This window comes from Gopherus flavomarginatus, chromosome 18 (genome assembly GCF_025201925.1).
Source record: "Gopherus flavomarginatus isolate rGopFla2 chromosome 18, rGopFla2.mat.asm, whole genome shotgun sequence".
NCBI classification, from domain to species: domain Eukaryota; kingdom Metazoa; phylum Chordata; order Testudines; family Testudinidae; genus Gopherus; species Gopherus flavomarginatus.
In genome coordinates this window covers 6,635,308-6,657,979 of record NC_066634.1, presented here as the reverse complement: position 1 = coordinate 6,657,979, position 22,672 = coordinate 6,635,308, and the positions used below count along the sequence as shown (strand labels likewise).

The 22,672-nt window shown below is 49.0% G+C and overlaps 1 protein-coding gene across 1 annotated transcript in view; it reads right to left on the bottom strand.

The window, feature by feature from the left end:
- The window catches only part of LOC127036938 (uncharacterized), a 50,007-nt gene that overhangs the window by 8,579 nt on the left and 18,756 nt on the right, over positions 1-22,672 (bottom strand). The window contains exons 3-5 of the mRNA XM_050928224.1: positions 1,477-1,623; positions 760-918; positions 164-323 (exon numbers count right to left, since the gene is read on the bottom strand). Of these exons, the coding sequence (XP_050784181.1) occupies positions 164-323; positions 760-918; positions 1,477-1,623 (466 nt within the window). The remainder of the gene's footprint in view (positions 1-163; positions 324-759; positions 919-1,476; positions 1,624-22,672) is intronic.

Genomic DNA, 22,672 nt, shown 5'->3' with positions numbered 1-22,672 from the left:
CCCGTCATGCCTAGACACAGAGCTAAAACCAGGAAAAGAACCCATGTGTCCTGATTCTCTCTCCTGTGCTCTCTCCACTTGGCCATGCTGCCTCTTGCCCCCATAGTCTGTGTACATGCCAGCTGCAAAGCAAACCCACCCCTTAAGCCTCTCCTGGCCCCACATACCCGCCGTGCCGCAGTACTTCCATTTACGGTCCGCTTCGTAGTGGCTTGTGGTGGCACACCAGGGCCGCTTGCTGTTATCCATGGTACAAGCTGTGTACCATCTGCCTTTGTAGCTGAATGGGAACATACAGGTCTCCTCCGAGTTCCCGCCAAGCACTGGGAGAGATGGAGTGGGGGAGAGAGATGGGATGTGGGAGACAGAAGAGACAGAGAGCATGCTGGGTAACGCAGCTCACACTCAAATTAGAATCACCACAAGTTGAGCCCATTTCCAGGTAAATAAAACCCCTCACCTCCCTGAGCTCCCCAGCAGCCCAACCAATGCCCCCAACAACCGTGGGGTAGTTCAGGGAATGGGGGACTGGGTTATGGGGCACTGGCAGAGCTGTGTGGGGCATGAGCACAAGGCTGGGCTAGCAGGGGCTGCAGGTCGGGAGTGAGGGGCACTGGCAGAGCTGGGGGTAAGCCCAGGACTGGGCTAGCAGGGGCTGCGGGTCAGGAGTGAAGGGCACCAGCAGGGATGGATGTATGGGGGGACACTGGGCGTGTCCGTGTCCCCTGCCCATGCCCCCTGGCCGAGAAGGCACCGTACTTGTGTCAGGACAGTAGCTCCAGCGCTGATCCGTGTCGTAGTTTGCCGTGGTGGCGCACCAGGGTAGGCGATTCTGCAACTTGGTGCAGGCATGGAAGGTGCAGCCCTTGTACACGAAGGGGAAGAAGCAGGGCTGGCCGCCTGAGTTCCCCCCATAGGCTGAGGGGAAACACAGATAGGGACTGTCAGGGGGTGGGGTGTCCTGGGGGCAGTGCAGACGGGTGCAGACCCCTCACCCCAGCCTGGACAGAGCCGGGGGGGAGGTAAGGCCCATCAGAGATGGGGATTCTGCTGCCACCCTGCAAGTGTCTGACCCATAGACAGACAGACAGATGGGTGGGGGTGTATTGGGCTAGACAGATAGACAGAGGAGGGTATATGGGGCTAGACAGACAGACCAACTGGGTGACCCTGTCCTGCCCGGCTCTGGAGAAGTTGCTGGGGCAGGTGGCAGGAAGACGGTGGCCAAGCACCTGGACATGGGCCAGACCCGCCAGCTCTGGGCATGTGGGATCATGAACAGGGAACATGACGCTCTTCCGTGCTGCCTGGTGCTCCCCTCCATCCCCATCCCATCCCCCGGCTTCTTCCCCATCCTCATCCTGTCCCTGGGCTGCCCCTGTCCCTGAACCGTGCCCCTGTTACCTCCTTTCCCCATCCCATCCCTCGGCTTCCCTCTCATTCCATCCCCCGGTTTTCCCACCCCTGGGCGCTCACCCTCCTCGGAGCAGAACCTGTAGGCCTTGTCCCGGTCATAGCTGGCAGTGGTGGCGCACCAGGGTCGGCTGCTGTGAACAGTTGTGCATTCTGTGTAGACCTTGCCCTTGTAGGTGAAGGGGAAGACGCACGGGGCAGGGTCCGCACCTGCTCATGAACAAGGGGCAGAGATCAGAAAAGGGGGCAATGGCTGCCAGGGGGCCCCTCAAAGCCTAGCAGGGGACCTTGTGGAAAGAGGACGTCGTGGTTTGAGCAGGGGGGCTGAGAGCCAGGACTCCCGGGTTCTCTCTCTGGCTCTGGGAGGTGAGGGGATCTGGTGGGGAGGGGTGTCTGTGGGCCAGGACTCCAGCTGTTCTCCTCCAACCTCCTGCCAGGCTGGCATGTCTCGCACCACTTCACAAAACACTCTGTGCTAGTCTACACAACAACAGCATGTCCCTCAGCACACATTGCACTATACAAGCACACTGCCACACTGCACCCACTATACCACAACCCCCATACCATGATACTAGTCAAAAACACACTGCTCCACAACACACAGTGTATTACACTCCACAACAAAACAGTCTCCTGAACAGCACCATATGGCTCCACAACACAACATGTTGCTCCACAACATGGTCCATTATACTTTACATCACACAGCTACACAATGACAGACTGCTCCTCGGCATACAGTCTTCTACACTGCACACCACCACACTGCTGAAGAGCCACACAATCTACTATACTACAACACAGTGCTCCACAACACAGACTCTATTGCACTACACAGCACACTACTGCATAATATGCATTCTACTACACAACATGCACTCCACTGCACAAGAACACACTGTTCGACAACACAACACACTGCTTCACAACATGGACTCTATTACACTACAACACACACTCTACTACACAACACAACATGCACTGTAATACACTACAGAATACACTCCTCCACAACACAACAACATACTGCTTCACATGCACTCTACTCCCCAACACATCACTTCAGAACATGCACTCCACAACAACACACTGCTCCACAACATCTACTTTACTACACAACACAGCACACTGCTCCACAACACAGCAGCATACTGCTCCACAGCACATACTCTACTACACACCAACACCCTGCTGCATAGCCACACACTCTACCACACTACACTCCAAGACACACCGACCCAAGACAGCCCCTGTCTCCCTTACCCTGGGTCCCCACGCAGAGCAGTGCCAGGGCCCAGGCCAGGATGCATGTGGCTGCGGGTGAAGCCATTGTCCTGTCCACACTGCCTCAGCCCCCAAACCCCAGCCCCATATATACAGCCTCCCTTGGGGGTTCCTCCTCTTGGCCACCCCCTAGAGGATTTCCTGCTCACCAGTTGGCTTGCCACCTCACCACCCTGCCTCGCCCATGGCATATCATCAGCCCTGTGCTTCCTGAAACCCGAGCTCCCTGGATGCCAGAACCTGCCCCACCCTGCCGGCTTAGGAGCATCCTACGCATCTCACTCCTTGGTCATGACTATTGTAGCCCAGGGGCTCAGCTTACCTCAGCTTTGCATTATATTCTGCTTGATTATATTCAGCAGTATATAGACAGGCTTGGCTCCTGTAAGACATTGGCTTCAGCAGCTAGCATGAGGCTTGAGGCCTTTTGCATAGATAAACTTAGGTAACTGATAAGTTTTGGGGAACTGGAAGAGTGTAAGGGGGAATAATATCAGCCAACCACAGAAACATGAACTGACACCAATTTCAGTAGATCCGACCAAAAGATTGCCACGAGGGGGGAGATTGCCACCCCAGCAACCTGGCCAGATGGGGGTCAGCTGCCCCTGAGCCACTTCCTCACCACCTTGAGGTGTACCTGGATCCATGGGGGTCCTCCATTTCCTCAGGGTAGAAGGCCAGTGGCAGTCTCAGCGACTCCTCAGTGCCTTGGTCAGCAGGTGGCTTCAGCAATCTGGCCGGTCCTTGGATCGGCGGGGTTCTGCTGTGCAGCACAGTTTCCCCTAGCATCCCCTGGGGCACTGGGGCCAGCACTGACTGCTGGGGAAAGTGCTCCCTACTGAGTCCCCACCCTCCTCCCTGCAGCACAATGCCTCATATTATAGACATTATGGAATGAAATTGGAGAGAGTCTGGTGGAGGGCAACAAAAATGATAAGGAGGCTGGGGCACATGACTTATGAGGAGAGGCTGAGGGAACTGGGGTTATTTAGTCTGCAGAAGAGAAGAATGAGGGGGGATTTGATAGCTGTTTTCAACTACCTGAAAGGGGGTTCCAGAGAGGACGGATCTAGACTGTTCTCAGTGGTAGCAGATGACAGACCAAGGAGCAATAGTCTCAAGTTGCAATGGGGGAGGTCTAGATTGGATATTCATAGAATCATAGAATATCAGGGTTGGAAGGAACCTCAGGAGATCATCTAGTTCAACCCCCTGCTCAAAGCAGGACCAATCCCCCACTAAATCATCCCAGCCAGGGCCTTGTCAAGCCTGACCTTAAAAGCCTTTAAGGAAGGAGATTCCACCACCTCCCTAGGTAACCCATTCCAGCGCTTCACCACCCTCCTAGTGAAAAAGTTTTTCCTAATATCCAACCTAAACCTCCCCCACTGCAACTTGAGACCATTACTCCTTGTTCTGTCATCTGCTACCACTGAGAACAGTCTAGATCCATCCTCTTTGGAACCCCCTTTCAGGTAGTTGAAAGCAGCTATCAAATCCCCCCTCATTCTTCTCTTCTGCAGACTGAACAATCCCAGTTCCCTCAGCCTCTCCTCATAAGTCAGGAGCTCCAGCCTCCTAATCATTTTTGTTGCCCTCCGCTCGACTCTTTCCAATTTTTCCACATCCGTCTTGTAGTGTGGGGCCCAAAACTGGACACAGTACTCCAGATGAGGCCTCACCAATGTCGAATAGAGGGGAATGATCACATCCCTCGATCTGCTGGCAATGCCCCTACTTATACAGCCTAAAATGCCATTAGCCTTCTTGGTAACAAGGGCACACTGTTGACTCATATCCAGCTTCTCGTCCACTGTAACGCCTAGGTTCTTTTCTGCAGAACTGCTTCCTAGCCATTCGGTCCCTAGTCTGTAACAGTGAATGGAATTCTTCCGTCCTAAGTGGAAACACTATTTCACTAGGAGGGTGGTGAAGCACTGGAATGGGTTACCTAGGGAGGTGATGGAATCTCCATCCTTAGAGGTTTTTAAGGTCAGGCTTGATAAAACCCTGGCTGGGATGATTTACTTAGGACTTGTCCTGCTTTGAGCAGGGGGTTGAACTAAATACCTCCTGAGGTCTCTTCCAACCTAATCTAATCTTCTATGATTCTATGAAATTAAATAATATATAAAACATTTAAAGAAGCACACAGTCACAATTCTTGTCAATAACGTCACACCCTCCTCCTGAACTTACTGTCAGAGACTTGGACACTGTCCATGGCAGAGGCAGTATACCTAAAATTCCTCTTTTCTGGACAGGGCATCTGCTACCAAGTTCTCCTTTCCTTTCATATGCATAATCTCCATGTCAAATTCCTGCAGGACCAGGCTCCAGAGTAGCAGTTTGGAGTCTGTGCCCTTAGTCCGGTGATGCCATACCAAAGGTGAATGGTGAGTTAGTATCCTGAACCTGCTGTTGAAGAGGTAAGGCCTTAGTTGTTTGACGGCCCACACAATGGTATAGCACTTGTAGCCCATGGGACTAACCTGCTTTCTTCATATATATATATATATATTTTTCTTATAGTTTAAGTATTTGGTTAATTGTAATAGGTTTATAGATTTATATTAAAGTAAGTTTGGCTGTAAGGCAAGAGACCTACAGGCCATATCCTCTATGTTAAGCTAAAGCAAAGTTAACATATCTATATTAAGACCTTTTACCCAGAAATTAAAGTTGACCTATATCTTGTTACCTAAACAGATAAGTACCAAAGCCTATGTCTAAGACCGTTTATCTAGACCAATTGACAATGAATAATGGCATAGGGGTTTTCTCAGTGTTGTACCCAGAGACTTAACAGGCATATCACAAGGAAACTTATGTGTGTACGTACATGTCATCAATATGCACCTACATACTAGCCTCTGGGGTAAGTGTACCCTAAGATTTTGTGGGTGAGGAATGACATTTGGGCATAGAAGGAAGGATTTCCGGCACTTGTGCCCTATAAAAGAGGTGACTCACCTCAATAGAGTACTCCTTTCTCACTTACTCTACCTTACTTTCACTCACTCTTTCTATTTTATTTTATTCTATCTAGCTACTATGACTACTACTGTTAGTAGGCTGTACTTGTTCTTAAACTTTAAGTTTCAAGGGAACTAGGCTAAGCTCGGTTTCCCTAAGTTTTATTCTTAGTTTGTTTATTAGGTTTTGATTTTAAGTTTAAGTTAGTCAAGTAAACTCTAAATTAGTTTTGATAGCTCCTAGCATTAGTTTCTTCTAAGCACTGCATCCCTCACTCAAGAATTGAGAAATCTGAACCGCAAGGCTGGTCCTGTGTCTCTTACCACCAGGTTATCAAGGAAGGGTGTGAATATCTTAACCAAAGATTTGTAAAATATAATACTGTATTCTCATATGTATCTTTTGAATAGCAGTAATGCAATTGTAACTTAGTGACTCTGAGTATTTTACCATTTACTTCCTGTTACTGATTTTAATAAAAAGTCTTTATGACGATATCTGTCTCAGTGTGAGCTTCCTGTCATACCCCCTTTGTAAATTCTGTGCAGCCTGATTTGGGACAAGAACTTTTATCTTCTGATCAAAGAGACTGGTGAACCTAAAACCCATACTATTAATAATTAAGCATTATTAATATTGAATAAAATAAAATAGATACATTAAATTAATATTATTAGAACACCCTAAATCAGGCTACACATTCCTCCTCTATGATAGAGTAATTCTGTTCAGCAGGGGACAGCTTCTTGCTTAGGATGGCAATGGGATGCTTCTTGCTATCTTCCCCTGTCTGCATCAGCACAGCACCCAGCCCTGTGTCTGATGCATCAGTACACTATTCAAAAGGCTTATCAAAGTCAGGGCCGGCCAGCACAGGCTCCACAGACAAGAGTGCTTTTACCTTGTCAAAGCCTTTCTGGCATGTCTGTGACCAAATTGCCTTATTAGGTTGATGCTTTTTCCACAAGTCTGTGATTGGGGCTACGTCGCTGAACCCCTCCACAAACCTCCTGTAATAGTTTGCCAAGCCTATGAAGGTTTGGACATGCCTTTTAGTTGGGGCATAGGCCATTTTATGATGGCTTCCACCTTAAGAGGGTCGGGGGATATTTTGCCCCCTCGACCCAGTGTCCCAGATAAGGACTTTGGTTTCCCCTATCTTGCACTTAGAGGGTTTCACAGTTAGCCCAGACTCTTTGAGCTTTGATAGCACAACTTCCAGGTTCTCCTTGTGGTCACCCCAGGTGTTGCTGAATACAGCAATGTCATCTCTGTATGCCCCAGTATAATTCTGCAAACCATTTAACACTCTGTTGACCAGTCTCTGGAAGTTGCACCAGCATTTACCAGACCAAAAGGTAAGAGTGTAAGTTCATAGAGCCCTATGTCAGTGATAAAAGCTGATTTTTGTTGTGCCTCCCCCTCCAGAGGGATCTGCCAGTAACCTTTGGTCAGATCAAAGGTACTGAGGTACTTGGCTTGGCTCAGCACATCCAGCACGTCATCAGTTCTTGACATGGGGTAGGTATCTGTTACAGTGACAGCACTGAGCTTCCTATAGTCTACACAAAATTTTACAGTGCCAACCCTTTGGGGGACCAAGACCACAGCTGAACAGGGCTGCCCAGGGAGGGGGCAAATCAGGCAATTTGCCCCAGGCCCCGGGCCTCTCAGGGGCCCCCACAGGAGTTTTTCAGGGCCTCTGGAGATGGGTCCTTCACTCGCTTCTAGGGCCCCGGAAAACTCTCTCGAGTCCCGGGCACCCGGAGCTTCTTCTGCTCCCAGTCTTCGCCGGTGAAGGGTCCTTTTGCCCACCCGCTGGCGAATTACTGCCGAAGCGGGACCCGCCGCCAAAGTGCAGCCAGGTCTTCGGCGGTAATTCGGCGGCGGGCGGCCCTTCCATTCTGGGACCCGCTGCCGAAGTGCCCTGAGGACTCGCGGCGGGGACTCCCACCGCCGAATTACCACCGAAGACCTGGCTGCACTTCAGTGGCGGATCCCGCTTCGGCGGTAATTCGCCGGCAGGGGGCCCCTCCACGGGTCTTCGGGGCACTTTGGCAGTGGGTTCCAGAACAGCAGGGCCTCCGTCACCGAAGACCCCAGGCCCCCAGAATGCTCTGGGTGGCCCTGCAGCTGAAGCCCACGCACTGTCAGATTCCTTAATCATCCCCAAGTTCAACATGCTTTATATCTTAGCCCAAATTTGCTCCTTCACTTTGCCGGTGGCCCTATAAGGCCTGGAAGGAGGAAGTGGAGCCCCTTTTGTGAGGATCCTATGGGACAGCAAGTGCGTCCTCCCTGGTTTGTTGGAAAATACCTCGCTATACTTCTGCAGCATTGACAACGCTTCCTCCCTTTTGACTGGTGTCAGCTCACTACAGATTTCTATGCTTTCTAGGGTTGACCCGTCTTGGCATTCAGCAATCAGATCAGTGAGTGGGTGTGCCTCAGTTTCCCCTTCGACACAACAGATCATGTTTACCCCGGCCACTCTGCTGTGATAGGCTTTGAATCTGTTTACGTGTACCAGTTGGGGTATCGCACCATCCAGGGGCTTTTTAACTGTATAAGTGTCCTCATTCGCCACTTCCACCACTGCAAAGGGCAATTCTCAGGAGTTTTGCATCTTGAACTTTTTTGCAGAGCTGAGTACCATAACCAAATCCCCTACATCAAAAGTGCATTTACAAGTATTTTTATCACACCACTCCTTTTGTTTGGCCTGACTGCTCTGGACGTTGTTTTGGACAATTTCCATCATGTCCTTCAACTCCCTCCTGAACTTCTGGACAAACTCAGTCACTGGTTTTTCCCTCCATGTGTTGCATCCTTACTTGGTATCCCTGATGAGATCGAGAGGTCCCTTCACTTTCCTCCCATACATAAGTTCAAATGGGGAAAATCCTGTGGACTACTGGGATACCTCCTTGTAAGCACACAGCAGGAATGGCAATAACTCATCCCAACTCTGGCCCCTTTTCTTGGCATACAACCCAAGCATGGACTTTAGGGTTCCACTGAAACTTTCCACCAGCCCATTGGCTTGGGAGTGGTAGGGGGCCATCTTAAGTTGTTTCACTCCACACACCTTCCATAGCTCATTGAACAACTGCGACATAAAGTTTGCCCCCTGATCAGACAAAATCTCCTTAGGGAGGACCACTCTGCTGAACATGGTGAGCAGAGCTCTTCTCACTGTCTCAGCTTCTATATTAGACAGCGCGATTGCCTGGGGATACTGAGTGGAGAAGTCTACTACCACTAAGATATACTTGTTCCCCACTCAGAGTGGGGCTCAGCATGAGACCCACTATATCCATTGCCACCCTTTGGAACGCCTCCTGGATGACAGGCAGGGAATGCAGTGGAGCCTTCTGGGGTCCTGGCGGTTTCTTCCTCTTCTAACACGCTACACAAGTCCTACAATGATCCCTCACATCGTTCTGTATCCCAAGCCAGTAGAAATTATTCCTCAGCCTGTCATACGTCCACTGTACCTCCAAGTGACCAGCAAAGGGATTATCATGTGCTATTAGAGTCAGGACAAGGTGTGGGTTCTAGATTTGAGTCAGACACACACTGTGGATGAGGTGGACCTTCTAGACAGGAGCCAAAAGGACATAGAGGCTGGGGGTTCTAGACTGAAGCCAGGTGCAGACTCAAGAGGGTCATGGGTTCTAGACTGGAGGCTGTTACACACTCCAGGAGGATGGGGTTCTAGATTGGAGCCTGGCACATATGTGTGGGTTCCATACTGGTACTCAGCAGGGGCAGATTTTCCGCTGGAAAGTACACTGCGCTCTGCAGGGACAGGCAGAAATGCAGTACTTCCTTTGCCAAAACAGCTGGTGTTTCTTACTTGCTAGGATCCAGGACTGATGGAGGTTTGGCGTAGGTCTGGGACAGAGAAATGGAACTGAGAACCGCATGCCAGCAACATCTCCATCCCCTGCAGTCTCCTGGGGACATTAGGATGAAGCTGTGGTTTGCGTTGGTCCCCCGCAAAAGGTTGCTGTTTGGTACCTGAAAGTCTGCTTCCCAGGTGAGAGGAAACTGAGGCAGGCCTCGGGCGTGCATTGGGGTGGCCTGTGCTAAGACCAAGCAGCTTCTGTCCAGCGTCTGAGGGCTCAGCAGGGATCAGGCCCTGAGCGGGCACAATATTGTTGTAATGCAGGGTTAATGCTGGGCAGGTGTAGGTGCTGGGATGGGTAAGAGCATAGGTAGGGCCAGCCTGGGTCATAGCTGGGCCTGGGATCCCAGCCACTCCCATCTTTTGGGGGTTCCCGGTGCTGCCCAGCCAGCGAAAGCCCCATAAAACGGGACTGAAGGCACAGTTGGGGGCTGGAGAATGTCTGAGATTACTCAGCCATCTGGGTTTGGGAAGGACCCACTGAGTGTCCGACACACCTGGGGAGATCGCCAGTCTGCATGCTCCTTCTGCTCCCAAGTGTTGCCCCTCCAGGATAAAGAGGCTGAGCTAGTTGTGCCCTTTGGCAGCTATGCTGGTTCCTGTGGGTCACTCGCCCTGGAAAGGGGTTTCATAGCCCAGCCTGGCTGAGTGGGACTCTCCCTCCCATGCCCCGAGCTGCCAACAGCCCTGGTCCAGCTCCCCCTGCTAGCGCGACTATGGTTTGAGAAATAATCGGCCCTTGCAAGCATGATGGTAGCGCAAGAGTCATGGGGCTGGAAACCTCCAGCCACCGAGGGAGCAGCCTCTGGTGACCTCGTCACCCCCTTTCTCTGGGGATGAAGGGACCTCCCTGCCCCTGATCTCAGCCGTGAGCCACCAGGAGAATGTGGCCAGGACCCGGGTTAGAAGGAGAGAGCAGGGCGGAGCAGGAGTCTCCAGCGGGCAGGATGGAGGTAGACCAGGACAGCGAGGGTGTCTATGGGCTGGGTGCTCCTGGCCTGGATGCCCGCCCCATGAGAGAGCCATGACCCATGAGGGTCCTTTTCCCTGACTGGTGGGAACAGGGCCACTGCCACTCGCCAGGGCTCCAGGATGCTCAAGTCCTTGGGGAGCCAGATGCCCACGGGCCAGTAGGGGGAATCAGGACTGGGGCGGCTCCCTGGAGGGATGGGGCTATGCTCTGTTACCGTTGCTCCATGTTGCTCTTGCTCTGGCTGTGCCCAATGCCTGGGCAGGATGCAGGGGGCCCTTGTCCTGGCAATGGACCCCGCGCTGAGGGCAGGACACTGGCTGGGTTCTCTGCCAGACCGTCACCCTGCAGGAGCTCCCAGTGCTGTTCCTGACAACGACAGCCTAGTGAGGATAGGCTGGACGTGTGGCCGAGGGGAGGCCGTTTGGGGTCAGGGCTTGGGAGGGAGGCACTGAGTCCCTCACAATCAGGGGAGCCATCGGGCTGCGTGTATCATCTGTGCCCAACCAGCAACCCCACCCCAGGGAGGCTGTGTGTGGGAGCTGGACCCCGCTGGGAACAACGGGACAGGGCTTGGTCATGTCACTCATTGGCTGGGCTGTGGCCTCTCCATGTGGGGTGCTCACCCTGGCAAAGGGGTTCATGGCCCAGCCTGGCTGGGTGACACCCCACCCCAACTCCCCACGTGTGGCCAGGCACAGGGCGTCTCTGCTGATCAAGTTCCCCCTGCTGTTGCAAATGCGGCTTGGGAAATAAACGGCTCCTTGTGGTGGTGACGGTGGCGCAAGAACTGTGCAGCCGGGAGCCCTCACTCCTAAGCCTCACAGATACCAGTTACCTCAGCCATGGGCACAATCTCGGCTTGAGAAATAAACGGCCCTTGTGGCTTTGGTGGCACAAGAGCTGCAGGGCCACCAGCCTGAGCCCTCGAGGGAGCAACCGCTGGCAGCCTTATCTCCAGTAGGGAGCGGGCCAACGCCTCCCTCCCGAGCCCCTCATCTTTTCTGTGGGGGAAGGGACTTCTCTGCCTGTGGCTAGGGCTGGATTAGCCTTTTGCTAGTATGGCACCAAACCTGTTTGTGAGACCCCCGTGGGGAACTGGAGAAGGACATAGCCTTGGACCTCCACCCTGACTGCACCCCTGCCCCTGGGAATCCCCACCCCGACTGCATCCCCTGCCCCTGGGCATCTCCACTCTGACTGCACCTCCTGGCCTTGGACTTCTGTCTCAGATGCACCTCCTTCCCTAGGACCCCCCCCCCAATTCCATCCCCTTGTCTGGAGACAACTCTCCACCCTGACTGTGCCCCTGCCCCAGGAACTCTATCCCCACACATACTCTGACCCCTGCCTGGGATGCCCACCTCAACTGCAGCCACTTCCCCAGGACCTCCCTGCCCCAAGACCCTCTTCCCCAACATGGCCTCACCCTCAGGTGTCATCCACAGGGCTCAGGGAGCAGCTCCCCCAATCCAGATCCATAACCCTCTCCCCTGCCCTCGCACTGCACGGTTTGATCACCTCCCTGTGCACCAGTGGAGGGGGCACTGGGTCTTGCAACAAAGATGGGGAGCAGCGGCTTGTGTGGCTGGAGCAGCCACCGCTGGGCGATGCCCAAACAGCAGCTGGTGCCGTTAGCCCCATGGATGGATGGAGCAGTGGCCAGTGGGGCTGACCCCGAGCCCCCTGGAGCAGCAGCACCCAGAGTCCCCACAGAGGCCCACCAGAGCAGCAGCCCCAGGGGTCCCCCAGGTAAGTTTTAGTCATGGGTATTTATAACAAAGGTCATAGACAGGTCACGGAACATGAATTTCTGTCAATTCCCCATGACCTGTGCAGGACTTTTACTAAAAGCACTGACAAAATGGCTGATGTTGGTGTGGTGGGTCCTGCACTTTTCTTGCAGCGGGCTAGGACATCATTCCTTGTCCCTGCTCTTGGGGCGCTGAGGACCCCACTAGTGGCCCAGGAAGGTGGTAGAGAAGGAAAACAAGGAAGTGATCTGGGTCTGATCCCCAGCCCCTCTCAACCTCTGCAGGTTTCTAACACTCTTTCCCCCAGTTAGGGTGACCCTCGGTCCTTGATGCTGGGGGAGGGAGTCTCTCTGCTGTACTGGGACAGGGTCTCTCTTCCTCCAGTTCTCTGGTCTTTCAAATCTCAGCAACACATCTCGAAACTCCAGTCCTGTCTCCTTCCTCAAATTCCCCATGACTGCCTGAAGCAGAGGGGAAAGGGGGGTTATTAGGTTCCTGACAGGGCCTTAATTTGCTACAGACGCTTCAATTGGCCTACAGGGAACCACACCTTAATTAGGCTGCTGTGTGACATTAGGTTCCTGACTGGGTCTTATTTGGCTACAGGTGCTTCAATTAGCCTGCAGTAGCCTTCCCTAGTCTCCAGGGAGCCAGGCCTTCATTAGACTCTATCTCCCCTCTAGCACTCTCCCACTGCTCTCTGGCCCTGCTATATCACACATCTCCCTCTCCCCCCCACCCCCCCCACTCAACAACACTGGGTTGGGTTACTCGGGACGAGAGACAGTGTGGTCGTGACAGGCCCCTCCGCGTTGCCGTGTTGGCTTCTGGCTCTATGCTGTATCCGGAAGTGGAAAAGTTGTAGAGACAGGAACCACCTAGTCACTCGAGCATTCCTCTCCTTGTTTGTGTGCATCCATTGGAGCGGGGCGAGGTCCGTCACAAGGGTGAACTGCTGCCCAAGCAGGTAGTACCATAGTGTCTCCATGGCCCATTTAACCGCTAGGCACTCCTTTTCTACTACAGTGTCCCGTTGCTCCCTGGGTACGAGCTTCCAGCTGAGGTAAAGGATGGGTGCTCCTCATCGTCCACCATCTTTGGAAGGATGGCCCCAAGTCCTACCTCTGAGCTGTCTGTCTGTAGAATTAATTTTTGGTGGAGAATTGCGAAAGGGGGAAGACGTACTGTGATTGTTGAAAACACTGCTAAAATGTATACCATACGTATGAAGTGACCAATCATTCAGGTGTGCACATCCCCGTCATAGAAATGCCGAGCAATAGGGGGAGGATTAAAGTGCTCGCTGTGACCCGTCTGTTGGAAAAAACTATACTAAACCAAATTCTGAAGGATATAGGAGTTTGGGCAGTGTAGTATTTTTTTAATAAGTAATATTGTGGTGATTTCACAATTTTTAAAAAAATGTTTAAAAAAAGGAACCAGGAGGTGTGGGGGCTGGTTGAGGAACCCATTCTTGTTGCTCACTTCGTAGTGGAACAAAGCCTGTGTCCATAAAAAGGAACAGTTCAGCGAGGAAAGCAGGATCGGGCCCAGACAAGCAGGCAAGCAACAAATGAAAAAAAATAGAGAACAGGTTAAAAGCCTGAGGGCATAGCGGCAAAAATAGAAAAAAAAGTAAGTTCAGGCACGGGGATTTCAAATCCCTGGAACAATACTTGAAATGGTAAAAATCTAGGTTTATAAAAATGGCTTTTTAAAAAAATAACAAGTAATTAAAAAAGAAAAAAGGTAAGACGTTTCATAGATTCATAGATTCAAGGGTCAGAAGGGACCAATGTGATCATCTAGTCCGACCCCCTGCACAAAGCAGGCCACAGAACCCTACCCATCCACTTCTATAACAAACCCCTAACCTATGCCTGAGTTATTGAAGTCTTCAAATTGTGGTTTGAAGACCTCAAGCTGCAGAGAATCCACCAGTAAGTGACCCATGCCCCACGCTGCAGGGGAAGGCGAAAAACCTCCAGGGCCTCTGCCAATCTGCCCTGGAGGAAAATTCCCTCCCGACCCCAAATATGGCCATCAGCTAAACCTTGAGCATGTGGGCAAGACTCACCAGCCAGCACTCAGAAAAGAATTCTCTGCAGTAACTCAGATCCCATCCCATCCAACATCCCATCACCGACCACTGGGCATACTTATCTGCTGATAATCAAAGATCAATTGCCAAAATTAGGCTCTCCCATCATACCATCCCTTCCATAAACTTATCAAGCTTAATCTAAAAGCCAGTTATGTCTTTTGCCCCCACTACTCTCCTTGGAAGGCTGTTCCAGAACTTCACTCCTCTAATGGTTAGAAACCTTCGTCTAATTTCAAGTCTAAACTTCCTAGTGTCCAGTTTATACCCATTCGTTTTTGTAACTACATTGGTACTAAGTTTAAATAATACCTCTCCCTCCCTAATATTAATCCCTCTGATATATTTATAAAGAGCAAGCATATCCCCCCTCAGCCTTCTTTTGGCTAGACTAAACAAGCCAAGCTCTTTGAGTCTCCTTTCATATGACAGGTTTTCCATTCCTTGGATCATCCTAGTAGCCCATCTCTGAACCTGTTCCAGTTTGAATTCATCCTTCTTAAACATGGGAGACCAGAACTGCACACAGTATTCCAGGTGGGGTCTCTCCAGCACCTTATATAACGGTACTAACACCTCCTTATCTTTGCTGGAAATACCTCGCCTGATGCATCCTAAAACCGCATTAGCTTTTTTAACGGCCATATCACATTGGCGGCTCATAGTCATCCTGTGATCTACCAATACCCCAAGGTCCTTCTCCTCCTCTGTTACTTCCAACTGATGCATCCCCAATCTATATCTAAAGTTCTTATTATTAATCCCTAAGTGCATGACCTTGCAATTTTCACTATTAAATTTCATCCTATTACTATTACTCCAGTTTACAAGGTCATCCAGATCTTCCTGTATGATATCCCGGTCCTTCTCCGTGTTAGCAATACCCCCCAGCTTTGTGTCATCTGCGAACTTTATTAGCACAGTCCTGCTTTTTGTGCCAAGGTCGGTAATAAAAAGGTTAAATAAGATTGGTCCTAGAACCGATCCTTGAGGAACTCCACTAGTAACCTCCTTCCAGCCTGACAGTTCACCCTTCAGTACAACCCGTTGTAGTCTCCCCTTTAACCAGTTCCTTATTCACCTTTCAATTCTCATATTGATCCTCATCTTTTCCAATTTGACTAATAATTCCGCATGTGGAACCGTGTCAAATGCCTTACTGAAATCGAGGTAAATTAGGTCTACCGCATTCCTTTGTCTAAATAGTCTGTCACCTTCTCAAAGAAGGAGATCAGGTTGGTTTGGCACGATCTACCTTTAGTAAACCCATGTTGTACTTTGTCCCAATTACCATTGACCTCAATGTCCTTAACTACTTTCTCCTTCAAAATTTTTTCCAAGACCTTACATACTACAGATGTCAAACTAACAGGCCTATAGTTACTCGGATCACTCTTTCTCCCTTTCTTAAAGATAGCAACTATGTTAGCAATTCTCCAGTCGTACGGTACAACCCTTGAGTTTACTGATTCATTAAAAATTCTCGCTAACAGGCTTGCAATTTCATGTGCCAGTTCCTTTAATATTCTCGGATGAAGATTGTCCGGGCCCTCCGATTTTGTCCCATTAAGCTGTTCAAGTATGGTTTCTACCTCAGATGTGGTAATATCCACCTGCATATCCTCATTCCCATTTGTCATCCTTCCATTACCCCTAAGCTCCCCATTAGCCTTATTAAAGACTGAGGCAAAGTACTTATTTAGATATTGGGCCATGCCTAGGTTATCCTTAACCTCCTTTCCATCCTCAGTCTCTAGAGGTCCCATTTCTTTTTTCTTTGTTTTCTTCTTATTTATATGGCTATAGAACCTTGTACTATTGGTTTTAATTCCCTTTGCAAGGTTCAACTCTACTTGGCTTTTAGCCTTTCTCACTTTATCCCTACATGTTCTGACCTCACTAAGATAGCTTTCCTTGCTAATCCCACCCTTCTTCCACTCCTTGTAGGCTTTCTGCTTTTTCTTAATCACCTCTCTGAGATGCTTGCTCATCCAGTTTGGTCTACAACTCCTGCCTATGGTTTTTTTCCCCTTTCTTGGGATGCAGGCTTCCAATAGTTTCTGCAGCTGTGACTTAAAGTAATTCCAGGCCTCTTCCGCATTTAGAGCCACAAGTTCTTCAGTCCAATCCACTTCCCTAACTAATTTCCTTAATTCTTTAAAGTTAGCCCTTTTGAAATAAAAAACCCTAGTCCCAGATCTATTTTTGTTTATCCGTCCATCTAGTTTGAATTAGCTCATGATCACTCGAACCAAGGTTGTCCCCTACAACCATTTCTTCTATGAGGTCCTCACTGCTCACCAAAACCAAATCTAAAATGGCATCCCCTCTTGTCGGTTCTTCAAATACGTGGTGAAGGAATCCATCAGCTATCACATCCAGAAAAATCTGATCCCTACTATTCTTGCTAGCACTTGTCCTCCAGTCTATATCTGGGAAGTTAAAGTCTCGCATGATCACACATTTCCCATTAGTGTTTACTTCCTTAAAAACATTAAAGAGGTCTCTATCCATATCCAAATCAGATCCCGGCGGTCTGTAGCACACCCCAAGCACTATCTCAGGGGAGGTTCTAGTAGCTTTCTTTCCCAGTGTGATTTTTGCCCAGACAGACTCTGTCTTGTCCATTCCATCACTTCTTATTTCTTTACAGTTAACCTCCTCATTGATGTACAATGCTACTCCACTACCTTTGCCTTTATTTCTATCTTTCCTAAACAGCACATAGCCTTCAATACCTGTACTCCAGTCATGACTACTATTCCACCACGTTTCTGTTATCCCTATAATATCTGGTTTCACTTCCTGCACCAGTAGCTCTAGTTCCTCCATTTTGTTCCCTAGGCTCCTCGCATTAGTGTACAGACATCTTAATTTTTGCCTTTTGGCTTCACTCACATTCTGTACCCTGTTAGGCATGGACATTCTACCACCATCATCACCTGTTAGTCTGTTATCTACACTACCCTTCCTTCTTATGCCAATTCTTCTGTCCATGGCTGTATCCCCTCTTACTTTGTTTACTTCCCTCTCAAGGTTAAATTCCGGTGTGGAGATCTCCCGAACATCTCCCAACCATCTCCCCCAAATTTCTAGTTTAAAGCTCTCTTAATCAGGTCGGCGAGCCTCCATCCTAGAAGTCTATTTCCCTCCTTGCTCAGGTGAAGTCCATCCTGAGAGAACAGTCTTCTGTCCGTAAATGCTTCCCAATGGCCGTACATCCCAAAGCCCTCCTTATAGCACCACTGCCTGAGCCATCTGTTGCTTGCCATAATCTTGTCACACCTTTGTCGCCCTTCTCTAGGAACCGGCAGAATCTCACTGAAGATCACCTGAGCCTCGATTTCCTTAAGCGTCTTCCCCAGTCTAGTATTGTCTCTTTTGATACATTCCAGAGACTATCTAGCCGTATCATGCGTTCCCACAAGAAGGACAATCAACGGATTCCTTCCCACTCCTGCTAGTATCCTTTTCAGCCTCAGGTCCACATCCTGTATCTTAGCACCCAGCATACAGCACACCCTTCTGTTCTCCCGATCAGGTCTAGTCACAGGCCTGTCTATTCTTCTCAGTAAGGAGTCCCCAATCACGTAGACCTGCCTTTTCCTGGTGACAGTGTGATTCTCCAGTCTATCTCCCGCACCCACCGGCTGCAAGTCCTCTGGATTCCTATTCCCCCTTGCAATCCTCCTGGGGCTCATATTTGGTGTTGCCTCCATTGACTCCTCCCCTCCTCTTGCAGGACTAGCAGCTCTTCTCTTTTTCCTTGCCCTCTCTCCTTCAGCGACCACCTGCTGTGCCCCTTCTTCATTTTCCAACTCTGAAAACCTGTTCCTGAGTTCTATTTCTCCTTCACTGGCCCGTCTTTTCCTCTGCCTGGTTCTCCTAGTCACATGCTTCCACCGTCCACTTTCCTCCCCCAGCAGTCTCTCCTCTGAATTCTTTGGTCCTGCTTCCATCTGCACATCTGAGCTTATCCCTTCAGCCCGCTCGTGTCTGTGCTCCATCGTCTGCTCAAACCTCCTTCTGAACTCAACCAGAGTTTGCACCTGCATCTCCAGTCCTCGGATCTTCTCTTCCACCAGCTCTATCAGGCGGCACTTCATGTAGACAAAGCTCTTTTCAGGAGCCCCCTCCAGGATCATGTACATGCCGCAGCTTCCACATCCAGTCATCCTCATTGTGTCTTTCACTGCTGCCTCTGTATCAGTCATGGTCTTCCCACCTGACGCCTGGTAGTCAACACAACACAAGCCCCCAGCAGGCACCAGACCACCACCCTATCCCTTGACTTGCTTGTCGGTTCCTCTGTCTTAGTCTCCCCTGCAACCTCCCCCTGGAAACTCCCACCGAAACTCCCCTGTTTACAGCTCTGTTTGCTGGCTCCTGTACTGCTGCCTGACTGGCTGGCTACTTATATAGGATCCCTAAACAGGTAAGCCCCGCCCCCTAATCAGGGCTCCGCTGCTCTCCCAGCACACTGCCCCTAGCAGCCTACACACACACACACACACACACACACACACACTAAACAATACAATCCACAAACTACACACTACAATCCACAAACTACAAAAACCTGCTCCTCCAACAGAACTCCCACTGAAACTCCCCTGTTTACAGCTCTGTTTGCTAGCCCCTGTGCTGCTACAAAGGCTGGAGGGAATTAAGCAGTTAAACGCTGTAAAAATGTCACAAAAAAGTTATAAAAAAAGTCTTGGTTTCTTTGCAGTCATTCTGAAGGGAAAATGGGCATTTTTCCAAAGGAATGTCTGTAAATTAGCCAGGCAAAAAACCAGTCTAATTTAAATCATTTAACTATGACCTATTTAGTCAAATTCATGAAAAAAAACATAAGGGGTTTCTATTGGAACATAACTGCCCCCAAATGTATACACATGTAATCTATGTACAGCTGTGTAAAAATTAAACCAATGTAGAAAATATTTTAAAAAATATGTGTGTATAAATAGATTGTGTAAATATGTGGAGTGTTTAGGACCTGAACCAACACTCCTGGTTTGTAAAACTTTTGTCTTGTAGGTTTAAAATAAATTGGTTTTGTTTTAAATAGTACCACTAAAATCCATTTAAATCTTCATTCAAAGCTGTAAAACCAAGAAAGACTTTTTGCCAGACACAAGTAACTAGTGTTGTCTGACTTTTGTATTTAGCATTTGTCTGAGAAAAACTTTTAGTTCTCGCATTTTGGTTGTGTGCAGCAGAGTCAGATACTTTATTTTCTCTTTACAGTTGTATAGAGGGAGAGAGTGCGCTAGAACATAGGTGTGCCTCAGTCCCAGGCAGGTCTCTCCACAAGTAAACAATTACAGCAAGCATTTATACCTTTTGTTACAGACAATAATAAGCAACAGCTGCATTTTGTTTATACATAGGTCATATACATATCTTGTTTTTCTCAATTCTAAAGAGATGCCAGTCTACATTCCTCATTATCGACACAAGGTCGCAACAACTTCTCACATAGTTCTTTCCCGCTCGCCTCACGCAATCGTCGCTTCTACAAATCTCGAGTTAGTAGGGTTACAGCGAGCCTGACTCTTGCTAACAGAGACTGTCTTGTATTAAGATCCCCTACAAATCCCTGTCAGTTCTTTCTCTGCCTTCACACATTTAACCCTTAAGGTACCTTAATGTTTTATAAATTCAATACCTCTTTAAAAGACCAAAGTCGTGGCTCCAGCAAGGCAGTCAAAATCAGGAGAATGGGAAAAGATTCTGTATTTGTTTTTTGGCAACGAAATAGCAGATAAGAGCTGAAGTAAAAGAAAAAAAAAAGACAGTGCCCCACATTGAGCCTTAAGGTGGCTCTGTGTAATCAAAGTGTCACTTTAATAAGGGTACGTAAAAACTCTGTAAGCACCAAAAAAACCCAGTTACACCGTAGGTAAAAATTGATATGGGTAATGTTATAGAAGTACATATATGAAAGGAATGTGCATTTTCCCCAGAATATGAGCAGGGTATATTGTAGAAGGGGTAAAAAAAATGCAAAAACATACCATACTACTTAATTAAAATCCTTTTAGGGCTCCAAAGGGAGCCACAATAGGTTGCGTTTTCTTTTTCAGATCACTGTGTGTTTTGGAAGCAGGAGTTAAAAGTGGAAAGTAATCAAAACCCTGGTGGAAGTTGATTGTGTCCCTTTTAAGACTAAGCTGTTGATGGCTTTGGAGCCAAAAGCAAACCAAAAAGCATCTGTGTTAATGCAAATTACCTAACTAGTGAAGGGGAAAAAAACCCTGCCCATAAATGGCAGCACAGAGGAGTCAAACCAAAGGACAAGAAGGGAGACAGGTAAATCGGAGGAAGGTCAGGGCCCTGGTAGAAATGCCGGCTCTACCGACGCCCACTCTTTAAGAGTTCTGCTAGAAGAATTCAATTTTCTTAGACCACCCATTTACAAATATGCTAAAATAACTCACCCATTGTAAAAACTGCTAAAAAACAAAACAAAATAAAAATAGGGAAAAGAGCAGGACTCCGCTTTCACCCTGCTGAAACAGAAGGCTCTCATAGCCCCAGCCCTGCTTTTCCCTGATAAATCTCAGCCTTTTGTTATTCATTTGGCGGCCAATAACATGGCCTTGGCTGCCACACTATTACAAAATATTAAAAAAGGAAACCGACATGAATGTCCAGAAGTCACTCTGGAGCAAAGAATTGCCTTGGTAAAGACACCCCCACTGAAAAAATTAAATACTGTGGGCCAAAAAAAGCACGTCTGGTTTACTGATGGGAATGCAATGGTAGCAAAAGGGAAAAAATGTGTAAAATATGCTGCCATTAACTTAGCCCTGGTCTACACTATCAGGTTAGCTCGAACTTAACTGCGTTAGGTCAATTTTATAAGCAATGCATCTACACAACCAAACCCGTTCCGTTGACCTAAAGGGCTCTTAAAATAGGCTGCCGTACTCCTCCCTGGCCAGGAGAGTAGCGCTAAAATCAAACATTCTGAGTTGAATTAGGGGTAGTGCAGACGCAATTCAATGGTATTGGCCTCCAGGAGCTATCATAGAATCATAGAATATCAGGGTTGGAAGGGACTGTTGGCTCATATCCAGCTTCTCCTCCACTGTAACCCCTAGGTCCTTTTCTGCAGAACTGCTTCCTAGCCATTCAGTCCCTAGTCTGTAACAGTGAATGGGATTCTTCTGTCCTAAGTGCAGGACTCTGCACTTGTCCTTGTTGAACCTCAGCAGGTTTCTTTTGGCCCAGTCCTCTAATTTGTCTAGGTCCCTCTGTATCCTATCCCTACCCTCCAGCATATCTACCACTCCTCCAAGCTATCCCTGAGTGCTCCAATGTGACCACTCTGAGCAGCATTTTCAACTCTGATGCACTAGCCAGGTACACAGGAAAAGCCTCGGGAACTTTTGAATTTCATTTCCTGCTTGGTCAGCATGGTGAGCTCAGCAGCACAGGTGAACATACAGTCCCAGAATCTCAAACGAGCTCCAGTATGGACCAAAAGGGAGACACTGGATCTGATTGTTGTATGGGAAGAAGAATCTGTGCAGGCCGAACTCCGATCCAGAAGAAATGCTAATATATATGACAAAATCGCACAAGGCATGGTGGTCAGAGGCTACACCAGGGACACGCAGCAGTGTCGCGTGAAAGTTAAGGAGCGTGAAAGACAAAGGAGGCAAACTGTTGCTCCGGGTCATAGTCCCAGACTATGATCAGCAGCATAGCATTCTAGGAGGAACCCTACCACTACCCCACTACTCACTGTGGACACCTGCAAGGGGGAGTCTCACACAACGGGGAGCAGGATTTTGTGGATGAGGAAGAGGAGGAGGAGAATGCACAGCAGGTAAGCAGAGAATCCATTCTCCCCGGTAGCCAGGACTTTTTCATCATCCTGGAGCCAATACCCTCCCAAGGCGGGTTCCTGGACCCTGAAACCAGAGAAGGCACCTCTGGAGAGTGCACATTTGTAACTACAGTACAGGGTTTAAAAGCAATTGTGTTTAATGTTTTATTTCCCCTGAAGAATTAGGATGCATTCGCGGCCAGTACAGCTACTAGCCGGGGGCTAAGATACAGGATGTGGACTTGAGCCTGAATACGATCTTAGCGGAAGCAGGAAAGAATCCGTTGATTATCCTTCATGTGGGAACGAACGATACAGCTAGTTACTCACTGGACTGTATCAAGGAGGACTATTTCAGACTGGGGAAGAGGCTTAAAGACATCGAGGCTCAGGTGATCTTCAGTGGGATTCTGCC